Raw genomic sequence first — 13,646 nt, 5'->3', positions numbered from 1 at the left:
CCCTCTGTTCTGCTGCTCACTCATTCTGACATTCACTGCTCAGGAAGGGGCATGTCCGAGGCAAGCACTGAGCCGGCCCTCAGTCACCATGCATTCACTTCCTCCCTGAGTCTTCTGTGATGTGCTGGGTCTCTTCATCCAGTCACTTCAGGCTGCGCACTAACCCCCTCCTGTCTGTTTTCATGCTGCAGTCTGATAGAAGGACAGGAGTGAGCACAGAGCATTGCTAGCACCGTCCTCACTTCCTGGACTTTGTGCCTGCCTGTGCTTCAGCTGGGACAAAGATGATGCTGCAGCCGGACAGGATTATGTTCTGGATGGTATGGGGACCCCTAGAGGCCTTTTTTTTTTTATAAGCTATGATTTCTATAAAAAGGAGATTACTTTTTTATGAAGTATATTAGAAAGGTTAATGTTTTACCAAGATGTACGACATATAAAAAGTTTTTGATTCTGACAGTGCCCATTTAGGGTAGGGTCACACGGAACGGATCCTCAGCTTATTTTATACTGCGGATCCGCCAATGACCCAACCCTAAATTGTGCCTCCAGCTGTTTCCCCCCCCCCCCCCCCCCATGTGCTACTCGCAGCGGCAATGCGCCGCTCCGCTCCACACAGGGACTTGTGAGTCATTGCGCACATGCGCAGTGTACTCAGACATCGCAGCCGCTCCATGATGTCTGTGAGTACACTGTGAGTACGCACGGTGATTTACAGGGGGGAACAGCTGGAGGCACAATTTAGGGTCGGGTCATCGCAGATCCGCAGCATAAAATAGGCTGCGGATCCGTTCCGTGTGACCCTACCCTTAAACTTATATCATAGTTCCGCGATCCAGCTCCCTGCACCACGGCATGGGCAGCATAAAACAGGTGACAGGTTCCCTTATCACTGCATGAGCCCTAACATGTGTCCTAGAACCGTATGATTGTCCAAGATCACAGACAATACTATCTCCTAATGTGTTTCTGACAATGAAGACAATGAATTTGCCCAGGTTATCCCGGAAAAACGTATTTTCTGTCATTATTGGTCTGGCTTATCTTCATGAAGCGACGATTCTTCCATGATCGATAGGTGAATCAATCAAAGCTTTAATCTAAGTGGTTGTCGATTTGATTGATGGGGAAAACGGCATTGGCTATGGACATTGATTACGGAGCCATTAGTATGTAGCACACACTATACAGTTAATAGCTCTACAGCATGAGCAATGGACACATTCAGAGGACAGCGGGTCACCGCGTGACGGTAATACTTTTCATTTAGCACTGCCGAAATTGCTGCTAAATTATCCAATGAACGTCCTTAAATTGATTTGTTTGGTAGATAATGTTAACAGCATCATGTCTTCTTCACATGATGGAATTTAGGCTAGGTTCACACCACATTTATTATCTTACAATTGAGGCATATATTTACTGCAAAAAAGAGCGTATTCTGCTAGAACTGAATTAATCTCTATTCCTATCCCATTGTTTTCCAATGTCGGTTGCAAAACTACAAATCCCAGCATGCCCGGACAGCCAAAGGCTGTCCGGGCATCCTGGGAGTTGTAGTTTTGCAACAGCTGGAGGCACCCAGGTTGGTAAACACTGGCCTATGCTCTTAGAATATGTTTGGATACAGTTCTAAAAACATAGCAGGCTGCACTTGTTCAAAGAACAGTATATACAGTAGATATAGGTATAGTATTTTTTACAATATATTTAAGATACTTCACTTACATGAGTTTGGTGGCTGGTATCACATTTCTTTGTATTTCTTTTCCCTTGAAGTTCATTTTCTACAGCCTACAAAATGAGTGTTGTTTCAGACCTTTCCCAGCTTGCTGTGCGGCCCGAGACAATACATCACAAGTCAGGTGCTAAAAGGGGGCTTGGCTGTTTTGTCTGTTGTGTGTGAAGCCGGCCCCCTGATGACATTACTGGAGCACGTGTGCATGCATTCATCATCACACAGATCAACAGCTTGTGTGTCAGGTTGTGCTGTGCTGCAATGGGTGGGGGGACCCCCATCTTGAAACAAAGAATCCTGGGGATTGTAGTCTGAGGGAGGCCACAGAAACAGGAAGTAGCCAGTTCCCAAAAACAAGCCAACAGCGTGATGGGGGACACAGCAAACAGGCATTAACCACAAACACAAGTACAGATCCTTGGAAAGCATGTCCATTACTGTATGACATTAAATTACTAAAGTCACCTTATGTTGGAAAACCCCTTTAAGCTTCAACTGGGAACAAAGCCTTAGAAAACTCATTTTCTTACCCCATTTTAAATCATTACTGGCATTCACATTATCTTTTGACATGTCGTCCAGACATGGCAAAAGTTTAGAATGTGCCTGGTCTAAGTCCAAAGACCCACTGTGATTGTGAGTTATAGACTATAATGGAGAGTATCAGACGCATCAGGCGGCCGGCCAGGAAGTATAACTTACGATTGCAGGAGGTCTCAGAAGTGAGACCTAGCACAGTCTAAACTTTTGCCTTGTCTGGACGGCACGTCAAAAGTTTATATAAATGACGGTGACACTTTAAGAACCTCATCTTTCCATGAAAAATATGTCTCTCGCTCTGCATCGTCCTGCATTACACAGCAAACTCATTGATGTGAATGGGCACTGTGTAATGTTTTAATAGGCACTGTGTAATGTTTAATGGGCACTGTTTAATGTGGTGGCGCTGCAGGTAAATTGAACGCTTACTGCCAGATTTCCCCACAGATTACAGCTGATTACTGGGAGTCTAAGCAGTTACAATCCAAACTGGAGAACCATATTAAATGGGGGTGAGCAGCACTTCACTGCACATTATTCTTGAGAGGAGTGGTGCAAAGAAAATAAAGGCCCCTGGACCCCTGTGTTCTTATGATTGATCACTGGACCCCCATTATTCAGCCAGTGACAGTGTATCTTGGCAATATAGTATCACATGCAATAGCTGGAACATTCCTTAAACAGTCACTATGCTGCCTCCTGATTGTGATTCCTCCTCCCTTTTAACTTATCATTAGCAGCAGCAGTTCAGTGTTTAGTGTAAGTCCTTCCTTGCTGTGCTACTGCCATCTATTGTAGTGCACAAGCATAGTGTAGTCCAGTGCAATTTCACCAGCACTCTGTCATGGTATAGCAGAGCGGAGTATGTGCTGTGCGGTGATTAGTCAAACAAATAAGGGAAAGGAAGTACCTGTGTAAGTACTGCTGGCAAACAGCCCAGCTCTGTTCCAGCTCCCTGAAATGTAGGGAACGGGAAATAGCTGTGCACCATGTAGTGGACTTTCAGAGGCTCCATAACAGCAGTGAGAGCACTAAAATCACCTTGTCAGCACTCTGAAGGATTAATGCAACCAAGCCATACAGGTTTATATAATTCATTTTAAAAGATGCTTTAAATTTGGGCATAGGTGGCAATATTCCAATCTTTTTCTGTTGTCAAAATGGTCACTATTAAAGGGAACCAATCATCAGATTTTACCCTATATAATGCTTGGTAAAGCGTTATATAGGGTAAAATCTTTATTTTCACCATTCCCGGGGGACGCTCCTGCCGCCAGGGATGGTGAAGATATGAAGTTATAAACTAGTCACCGCTGCCGCCGTAAGTAGTCACCTGGGCGGGGAGCTCTTCTCCCCTACTCCCGTTCTTCGGCCGGCAGCGACGCCCCCTCCGCTTGATTGACGGGCCGCGTGATCACTCTGCTCCGTCTGTTCAGTGAGCGGAACGATGACGCGGCCCATCAATCAAACGGAGGGGGCGTCGCTGCCGGCCGAAGAACGGGAGTAGGTGAGAAGAGCTCCCGCCCAGGTGACTACTTACAGCGGCGGCGCTGACTAGTTTATAACTTCATATCTTCACCATCCCTGGGGGCAGGAGTGTCCCCCGGGGATGGTGAGGACAACAATTTTACCCTGTATAACGCTTTGCCAAGCATTATATAGGGTAAAATCTGATGATTGGTTCCCTTTAAGCAGACATACACTTTCTTTTTTCGCAATTTTTCCCAAACAATTCTGATAGAAATCTATCTAAATTTCCATGGATTCCGTCAACAACGTCTATGTCTTTGGGGCCATTCAGAAGGTTGGACTTTGCTCATTCCCTTGTGTCACCTGGAAATAATAAGCGGTATCAATTTTCAGAATGACTGCCGCTTATCTCCCTGTTTTAATAAACTATCATCTACGTTTGACTGAGCCAAGTAACCTGTTACTGAGTGAGGCGGGGGGTGTCTGCTCTATAATGTCTATGGCTGCTTTACTCATTACCCCTTGGGTAAATGAATGGTTGGCCTTTATATTACTTTATCTTGTATTCACACAAAATAACCAGGATAAAAAAATATATATATTTTGTTATATTGTGCAGGAAGCTGCATGAAGGGAGAGTTCCTAACTTCGCCTTAGACTTGGGTACTCCTATATATAGACGTGTTCCTCCTGCGAGGGAATCAACCAATGGTGAGTGCCATCCTTCAAAGAATACAGAAGATGTGTTTGCCGATCGGAGAGTTTTCTTCCGTCATACAGAGCTGTTTTCTCTTTTGACCCCAGAGCCCATGTCTGGAGGCTTTGTGCCACGTGACCATGATCCATGCCCTGGCGCTGCACAAGGTGGGCGAACCGTTCACGGCACTTATACAGGTGACTGCTGGAATATCTTATATGAAACATATCTACGTGTTTTCTATCATTTCATTAATACTGTTTGTTTGTTTTAAACTATTTTTAGGGACTCCGTATCACGTCTCAAGATCTCCTCCTCTCCCCCGCAAAGAACATTTTACAGTCCCACCTTGTCAGAGATGTCTGGAAAATGAAAGAAAAAATTCTGGTATGGTCTATGGCCACTACTGCTATACAAATACAGTACAGTGGTCCCTCAAGTTACAATATTAATTGGTTCCAGGACGACCATTGTATGTTGAAACCATTGTATGTTGAGACCAGAACTCTATGGAAACCTGGTAATTGGTTCTAAAACCAATGTCATCCAAAAATTGGAAAAAAAGTGAGAATTAAAAGACAAAAATAAGTAGATAACTAATATATATATAAAGCAAGTCCTTACATATAAAAGTAAGAAAGATCTGCTGGGAGCTGTAAATCACTGTCTATGTCAGTGTTTTCCAAGCAGGGAGCCTCCAGCTGTTGCAAAACTACAACTCCCAGCATGCCCGGACAGCCAAAGGCTGTCCGGGCATGCTGGGAGTTGTAGTTTTGCAACAGCTGGGGGCACCCTGCTTGGGAAACACTGGTCTATGTAGAGGACACAAGCTTCTTTGGAGTCCTGTACAGTATACACATTGTCCTAAAAAAGTAAAATGGAGTCGCCCTCACCTGGTATCCAAATTAGCAGGTAACCCTGGCACAGGTAAAGTGTACAGAACATGTAATACCTCCCTGTACTGTAGGGGGCGCTACCAGACACCAGTCAGTGCATGCACTTCAGTAATACCGGGGTTTTACCAGTAAATTGCCCTTTTTAATCGGTCAGTTCTTCCGGCCATTGACAAGTTTCACAGATCTGGACTGTGTATGTTGAGTCTGGTTTCAACTTACAATGGTCCAGAAAAGACCATTGTATGTTGAAACTATTTTATGTTGAGGCCATTGTAAGTTGAGGGATCACTGTATACTATATTTATGATATTAAGAGTATACCCCAGTTGTAAGAGACAGTAAATATACCTTTATATATAAGAACCAGATACATACCTTTTATATATAGGTATATTTACCTCCTCTTACAACTAGAGTATATACTGGAGAAAGAGGTATATACCGGAACGGCTGCACCGATTTTCACCTGGTAAGAAGTGTAAGAAACAGGGTCACAGAATCTATTGTTTATTCTGGTTAGTGCGGGTGACCCTGCTGTCAGTTTTCATTTAAAGCGTCACCATTGTGAATGTAAGTGTAAAGCCCCTGAAATCTAGAAGGATCAGGTCAGCGCCGAGCTGTCAGAGACAGTCGGAAAATCAATGGAGAAGTTTTACCTCTTCTCTTCTGCAATGCCGCTGTCTTTATTAGACTCATTGATCATGGGATCGACGAGTACCACACAGCATGGCAGAGCTGTTGGATCTTAAAGGGATACTCCGCCCCTAGACATCTTATCCCCTATCCTTTGGATAGGGGATAAGATGTCTGATCACGGGGGTTCCGTCGCTGGGGACCCCCGCGATCTCTGCTGCAGCACCCTAGACATTCGGTGCACGGAGAAAACTTTGCTCGGTGCAGGATGACTGGCAATGAGGGGCGGAGGCTCGTGACATCACGGTCACCCCCCCCCCCCCCCCGCTCGTGACATCACGGACATGCCCCTCAATGCAAGTCTATGGGAGGGGGCGTGACGGCCGTCACGCCCCCTCCCATAGACTTGCATTGAGAGGGGTGACTTACGTCATGAGCCTCTTACGTTGCCCCTGATGCTCTAAACGAACGCCGGGTGCAGTAAGAAGATTGCAGGGGTCCCCAGCGGTGGGACCTTCGTGATCAGACATCTTATCCCCTATCCTTTGGATAGGGGATAAGATGTCTAGGGGCGGAGTACCCGTTTAATAATTAAAGAATATCACCACAGGGAGCTGTAGCTCGGGCTCCTATGATAGAAATTTTTAAGGGTGTATGTGATAATAAGGAGGAGTCTGCTGGAAAGTGATCTGACATTGGTACATAGATAAGATAATAGCAGCTCAGCCTCCCCCTTAGAATGACCTCTGCACAGGTCACAGAGCATGCTTACAAAACTGCCCCACACAACAAATGGGGTCTGGAGATGTTTATTGCTGTAAACCCTATCACTAAACGCTGTTTAAAACAGATCAGGCAAGATGGCTGCCACCAGATTGATGTTCTAAAAATGACATTTAAAAAATGACAATAAAAAAATAGAAACAGAATAGAAAAAAATAATGTTTAAATATCAGACGCTAATCAGGAAAAAAAATCTTGGCGATACTTTCCCTTTAAGGGTTTTAGGATAAATCGAGACAACAAGCAAATATTTTTTTAGCATTTGCATAGTGCAGTAACCCCGTGATAGATGTGACTATACATTTACAAAACATTGTGCTTTTATCTCTATTATATTTATTGCAGAGTCCACAAAGACATTAAAGAAAGAGAAGAACCCTCCAGTAATACCACCAGATTGCCCACTCTGCCATGGGAACGACGATGATGCCCCGAGAAATGGTCAGTCTTTCACACACTTTCCGGTTTAGTACTTAGAGAGAGGTCATGTCAAAGACTGACCCTATTCTCACCCACAAATCTGCACCATGTAAGTACAGTAAATCCCATATCTGTACAGGATAAGAAAACTGGGGCTGATTTCTTTTATTTAAAAACAGCGCCACACCAGTCCACAGGTTATGTATTGTATTGCACACAACCTGCGCACAGAAGTGGTGCTGTTTTTAGAAGAAAGCAAGTTCGTTTTTATAAACTTAGATAACCCCTTTAAATAATACACAATAGGATTGCATGTGGGTCCATAGATACATTACATCCCATGATGCAAATGACTGTCAGTGGGAAAAACATAATGAAGGGGGAAATCTATTTACTTGTGTATTACTTTTTCAGAGCGTGAAAAGTATTGGATTTTTTTTTTTGTCACATTGGGGAAGACTCTTTACATCAATGCCAAATTAAATCATAGCCCCATATTTTTGTCAAATAAGTCTAACCATACAAATGCCTCATTATATGTACAGTGGTCCCTCAACATATGATGGTAATCCGTTCCAAATGGAACCATCGTTTGTTGAAACCATCGTATGTTGAGGGATCCGTGCAATGTAAAGTATAGGACAGTGGTCTACAACCTGCGGACCTCCAGATGTTGCAAACCTACAACACCCAGCATGCCCGGACAGCCAACGGCTGTCCGGGCATGCTGGGAGTTGTAGTTTTGCAACATCTGGAGGTCCGCAGGTTGAAGACCACTGGTATTGGAAGTTGTACTCACGTGTCCCCGCCGCTCCGGACCGTCACCGCTGCCCGGGATGTCGCCGTCCATCGCTGTCACCGCATCCCCCGGGGTGTCCCCGACGCTCCGGCAAGGCCTCTGCTTCCCCGGCATCCTCGCTCTCTGTCGCCGCCATCACGTCGCTACGCACGCCACTCCTATTGGATGACGGGACGGCGTGCGCATGCGACAGGATGACAACGACAGAGAGCGATGACGATGCAGGGGATCCCGAACAGGACGCGCCGGAGCCCCGAGGAAAGGCAAGTGATCGTCAGCGGACCACATGGGGCACCGTAAACGTCTATCCGGTGGCAGCTGAAGCAGTCTGTGCTGCCGGATAGCCGTTTATGCGATGGCCCCGACATACAAAAGCATCGTATGTTGATACTGCCTTCAACATGCGATGGCCTCTTAGAGGCCATGGTATGTTGAAATGATCATATGTCGGGGCCATCGTAGGTCGGGGGGTCACTGTACAGTGTTTTCTAATCGATTGATATTTGATATCTTTTTTTATACAGCAGTGTTAATTGGTGAAAATAACCGGCATTCTCGGAGGCGTCCACACTGCAACCACTGGATCATGAGCCATACTCCTCCGGTGAACTACATACAGCCTCCTGTTGTACATTACAGCCCTCCGATAGTGTAAGTGACCATAAGAGAGAGATCGATCATATACATACAGTTAGGAGGGGGGGGGGTGGTAACTAGGTGCCAATGTAAAACATTCCCTTCCCCTTATCACCCAATATGGCACTCTACATCTCTGTACTTATGCTTCGTATAGTCACCATTTGGTCAAATAATTTATTATAATATATATATATATATATATATATATATACACACAGTGGTCCCTCAAGTTACAATATTAATCGGTTCCAGGACGACCATTGTATGTTGGGACCATAACTCTATGGAAATCTGGTAATTGGTTCTGAAGCCCCAAAATGTCATCCAAAAATTGGAAAAAGTGAGGACTAAAGAAGAATAAGTAGATAACTAATAGAGATAAAGCAAATTCTTACATATAAAAGTAATAAAGATCTGCTGGGAGCTGTAATCACTGTCTATGTAGAGGAGAGGAGCTTCTTCAGGGTCCTGTACAGTACACAGTGTCCTAAAAAAGTAATGGAGCCGCCCTCACCTGGTGTCCAAAGGAGCAGCTAACCCTGGTACAGGTAAAGAGTACAGAACATGTAATACCACCCTGTACTGTAGGGGGCGCTACCAGACACCAGTCAGTGCATACACTTCAGTAATACAGGTAAAGAGTAGTACAGAAGATGTAATACCTCCCTGTACTGTAGGGGGCTCTACCAGACACGAGTCAGTGCATACGCTTCAGTAATACAGGTAAAGAGTAGTACAGAACATGTAATACCTCCCTGTACTGTAGGGGGTGCTACCAGACACCAGTCAGTGCATACACTTCAGTAATACAGGTAAAGAGTAGTACAGAACATGTAATACCTCCCTGTACTGTAGGGGGCGCTACCAGACACCAGTCAGTGCATTCACTTCAGTAATAAAGGTAAAGAGTAGTACAGAACATGTAATACCTCTTTGTACTGTAGGGGGCGCTACCAGACGGGAATTCAGTGCATGCGCTTCTGTAATACAGGTAAAGAGTAGTACAGAACATGTAATACCTCTTTGTACTGTAGGGGGCGCTACCAGACGGGAATTCAGTGCATACACTTCAGTAATACAGGTAAAGAGTAGTACAGAACATGTAATACCTCCCTGTACTGTAGGGGGCACTACCAGACACCAGTCAGTGCATGCACTTCTGTAATACAGGTGTTTTTCCAGTGAAATGTCCATTCTGATTGGTCAGATCTTCCGGCCATTGACAGGTATCACAGATCTGGACTGTCTGTACATTGTATGGTGAGTCTGGTATCAAGTTACAATGGTCCAGAAAAGACCATTGTATGTTGAAACTATTGTATGTTAAGGCCATTGTAAGTTGAGGGATCACTGTGTGTATATATATATATATATATATATATATATATATATTGCAAGCCATTGCATATCTATAAGAAATAAGAGAACAGTTATAGATCTGTAGGACTTGGATACAGCTTTTTTAGCTGAGGTCTAGCAGATTCACCCTACAGATTCACCGCCCTGAATATCTCCAGGATGAGATTCTGTAGTGTGAATGGGGCCTGAAAATTCCATCTGTATTGGGGAAATACACCATGCTTCACTGTAAGATGGTTTTGGGCAGGTGAGAAGCTGTGCCTGGTTTAGAATTGAGGCCAGAATAAATTTTTGTTTCATCAGACCAGACAGTCTTGTTTCTTACCGTCTGAGAGTCCTTTAGGTGTTTTTTTTTTTTGCAAACTCCAGGCGGCTTTCATGTCTTATTATTGAGGAGAGGCTTCTTTCTGGTCACCATGCCATGAAGCCGAGATTGTAGAGGCTGCAGGGATGGTTGATTTTCTGGAAGGGTCCCCCATCTTCACCCAGGATTTTTAGGGTAGGGTCACAAGTAATGGATCACTGCAGATTCACTAGTGACCCGACCCATAGTGTGCCTCCAGCTGTTGCCACCCCCCGCCTCGCCTTATGCTCCACGATGTCTGAATACACTGCAGTGCACTCAGCGACTTGCTGGCCCGTGTGGCTGTTCGGATCGGTGGATTGCCACTGCAAGCAGGCCAGGGGCGTGGCTGGCAACAGCTGGAGGAACACTATGGGTCGGGTCACCGGCAGATCTGCAGCGTTAAATATGCTGCAAAATCCATTAAGTGTGACCCTACCCTTATAGTTCAGCCAGAATGACCCTTAGGTTCTTAGTTACCCCTCTTATCAAGACCCTTCTAACCGAATTACTTAGTTTGTTGGCCACTGTGCTTCTTGGAACTTTCAGTGCAGCAGAAACATCTGTGCATCCTTCTCCAAATCGGTACCTCCACACAATCCTGTCTCTGAGCTCTACAGGCAGCTCTTTCCTTCTCATGGCTTGGTTTTTGCTGTGATATACATCGTCAGCCATGAGACAGGGCTGTGTCTTCCCAAATCCTGTCCAATCAGCTGAATTTACCACCGGTGACTCCAATCAGGGTGTAGAAACATCTCCGAGATGATCAGGAGAAATGGGAGGAGCCAGAGTATAGGGTCTGAATACTTCAATCTTTCCTTTTTAATAAATTTGCCAAAAATTCTAATGTCATAATGGGGTATTGAGTGCAGAACGATAAGGGAATTTTTATTTTTATTTTAGCATAGGGTCATAACATAACAAAATGTGAAAAAAGTGAAAAATTTGCGAATGCTTTGATTGTAAACTGACATCCTCTACTTATCTTCAGATACGGTACGCCAGCCAGCTATTACACCCCATTGGCATATCACCCACCAGAACAACGTCGCCCTGGGACTCCTCCACCGAGCTCAGATATCTTACTGCTGGAGGATTTGACGTGGCCTCTAGACAGGGCTCTAAAAGCGGCCAAAGAACTGAAAAGCACCAGCAGGCGGATGTGCCGATCCCTTACTATGGACCTCGGCATAGAACGAGACTTTCGGGGCTCCTGTCTTTTCTAGATGGACAAAATCTCGATACCATTCCCTAGTGCCTGGAATTGACGTTAAATCTGTGAATCAGCTTTTTGGCTAAGATAACGTTTTATTTTACCTAATATTGTATGTCCTAAAAATGCAGGTTACTCCGAAGTATTGTTTTTCTCCTAAATTTAAAGGAGTACTCCGGTGGAATTTTTTTTATTTTTTATGAACTGGTGCCAGAAAGTTAAACAGATTTGTAAATGACTTCTATTAAAAAAAATCTTTACCCTTCCAGTACTTATTAGCAGCTGTATGCTACAGAGGAATTTCTTGTTTGTCTTGTCCACAGTGCTCTCTGCTGACACCTCTGTCCGTATTAGGAGCTGTCCAGAGCAGCATAGGTTTGCTATGAGGATTTTCTCATGCTCTGGACAGTTCCTAATACAGGCATCAGGTGTCAGCAGAGAGCACTGTGGACAAGACAAAAAAGAAATTTAAAAAGAAAAGAATTTCCTCTGAAGTATACAGCTGCTAAAGAGTACTGAAAGGATAAAGATTTTTTAAAAGAATTAATTTACAAATCTGTTTAACTTTCTGGCACCAGTTGATAAAAAAAAAAAAAAAAGTTTTCCTCCAGAGTACCCCTTTAGTGCGTATGGTTATGTTCACACTACGGAATTTCCGCACAGAGAATCTGCAGGCGCCGGAATTAACATGGACAGCTATGCATTCCGTGCGGAGTCCGCAGAAAAAATAAATGTGTTCATTCATTCTGCGGACACAGAAATCGGAATTTCCGCACCGGGCGGAAATTCCACCCTTTGTAGAGCGCAGCAGAATCCCATTGAATTCAATGGGACTCTGCTGCAGTGGAATTGGAATCCGGCATGGAAATTCCAACCTGTGAACATGGCCTAAAGCTGTCCATGCATTCTCTACCCTGACACAAAGCCTAACACTGGTTCCACACTAGAGCAGTGTTTCCCAACCAGTGTGGCTCCAGCTGTTGCAAAACTACAACTCCCAGCATGCCAGGACAGCCTTTGGCTGTCCGGGCATGCTGGGAGTTGTAGTTTTGCAACAGCTGAAGGTACACTGGTTGGAAAACACTGTATGGGCCAACCAAGGTGCCTCCAGTTGTTGCAAAACTACAACTACCAGCATGCCCGGACAGCCAGCAGCTGTCCGGGAATGTTGGGAGTTGTAGTTTTGCAACAGCTGTAGGCACCCTGGTTGGGAAACACTGGTGCAGACACAAAGAGAAGCAGCTGCCAGACATTGAGTTTAAAGGGTAATCCCATTGTAAGTGAAGGGGAAGGAACATGCTCGACAGCCTTTTCAATCACCCGGGGGTCATGAAGCGCCATTTACATTAACAACTGTTTGACCGCCGCTGATCAGATAGGAGATAACTGAGTTTTGGGATAACCCCTTAGTACATTGGTGTCTGAAAGCCCCTTAGGGCCTTTTCACACGGCAGAATTTCCACACATCCGCACCTATTCCACTTCCGCATTCATTTGGGTGGTTTCTGACTTGTGCGGAATTGGTGCAGAATCCATGAGGAATCCGCAATCGGAAATTCAGAAGTGTGAATGGGAGTGCGGAATCCCTTAGAAGTCTATGGGCTTTAATTTGAGGCGCAATCCGCATGCGGAAATTCTGCCGTGTGATTAGACCCTTAGGCTAGGTTCATATTACGGAATTTCCGCTTGCAGTCAGAAATTCCGCTTGCTAAAATGTACTGTATAGTGAATGGGTTTTCCGTTCACAAATTCACACTTCGGAATTTGTGAAGCGGAATTTGTGAACGGAAAATCCGCTTGGAAATTTCCGCCTGAAGAATGGCGTTGCTCATTCTTCAGGCGGAAAATACTCTCGGAACACATTGCAGTCTATTGGAGACCGCAGTGTCCGCGCGGTCCTAGCACCGACTGATTCAGTCGGCGCTGGCCGCACTCGGAATCTCCGGGCGGAAATTATCTGTCCGGAGATTCGGCAGTGTGAACCTAGCCTTACTGTTACACCCACCATGCTAAACCCATTACACCCATTTGTCTACGTGAAGGAGTCATCTCCGCTTTGTGCTAATCCTCACTGGCACGGTTAGGCCTCGTTCACAGGCAGAATTTTAGAGCAGAA

General features: G+C 44.9%; 1 protein-coding gene across 7 annotated transcripts in view; it reads left to right on the top strand.

Annotated features, from left to right (window-relative positions):
- AKNA (AT-hook transcription factor) overlaps positions 1-11,750 on the top strand; it is a 58,485-nt gene extending 46,735 nt beyond the window's left edge. For all 7 annotated transcript variants that reach the window (XM_056539824.1, XM_056539823.1, XM_056539825.1 and 4 more), the window contains 6 exons: positions 4,368-4,459; positions 4,553-4,642; positions 4,731-4,832; positions 7,103-7,198; positions 8,501-8,627; positions 11,309-11,750. In XM_056539824.1, coding sequence (XP_056395799.1) covers positions 4,368-4,459; positions 4,553-4,642; positions 4,731-4,832; positions 7,103-7,198; positions 8,501-8,627; positions 11,309-11,543 — 742 coding nt within the window. In that variant the 3' untranslated portion in view covers positions 11,544-11,750. The remainder of the gene's footprint in view (positions 1-4,367; positions 4,460-4,552; positions 4,643-4,730; positions 4,833-7,102; positions 7,199-8,500; positions 8,628-11,308) is intronic.
- Positions 11,751-13,646: the final 1,896 nt, after the last annotated feature.

This window comes from Hyla sarda, chromosome 9 (assembly GCF_029499605.1).
Source record: "Hyla sarda isolate aHylSar1 chromosome 9, aHylSar1.hap1, whole genome shotgun sequence".
NCBI classification, from domain to species: domain Eukaryota; kingdom Metazoa; phylum Chordata; class Amphibia; order Anura; family Hylidae; genus Hyla; species Hyla sarda.
Note: the sequence above shows the minus strand (reverse complement) of the source record. Positions and strands in the feature narration are given on the sequence as shown.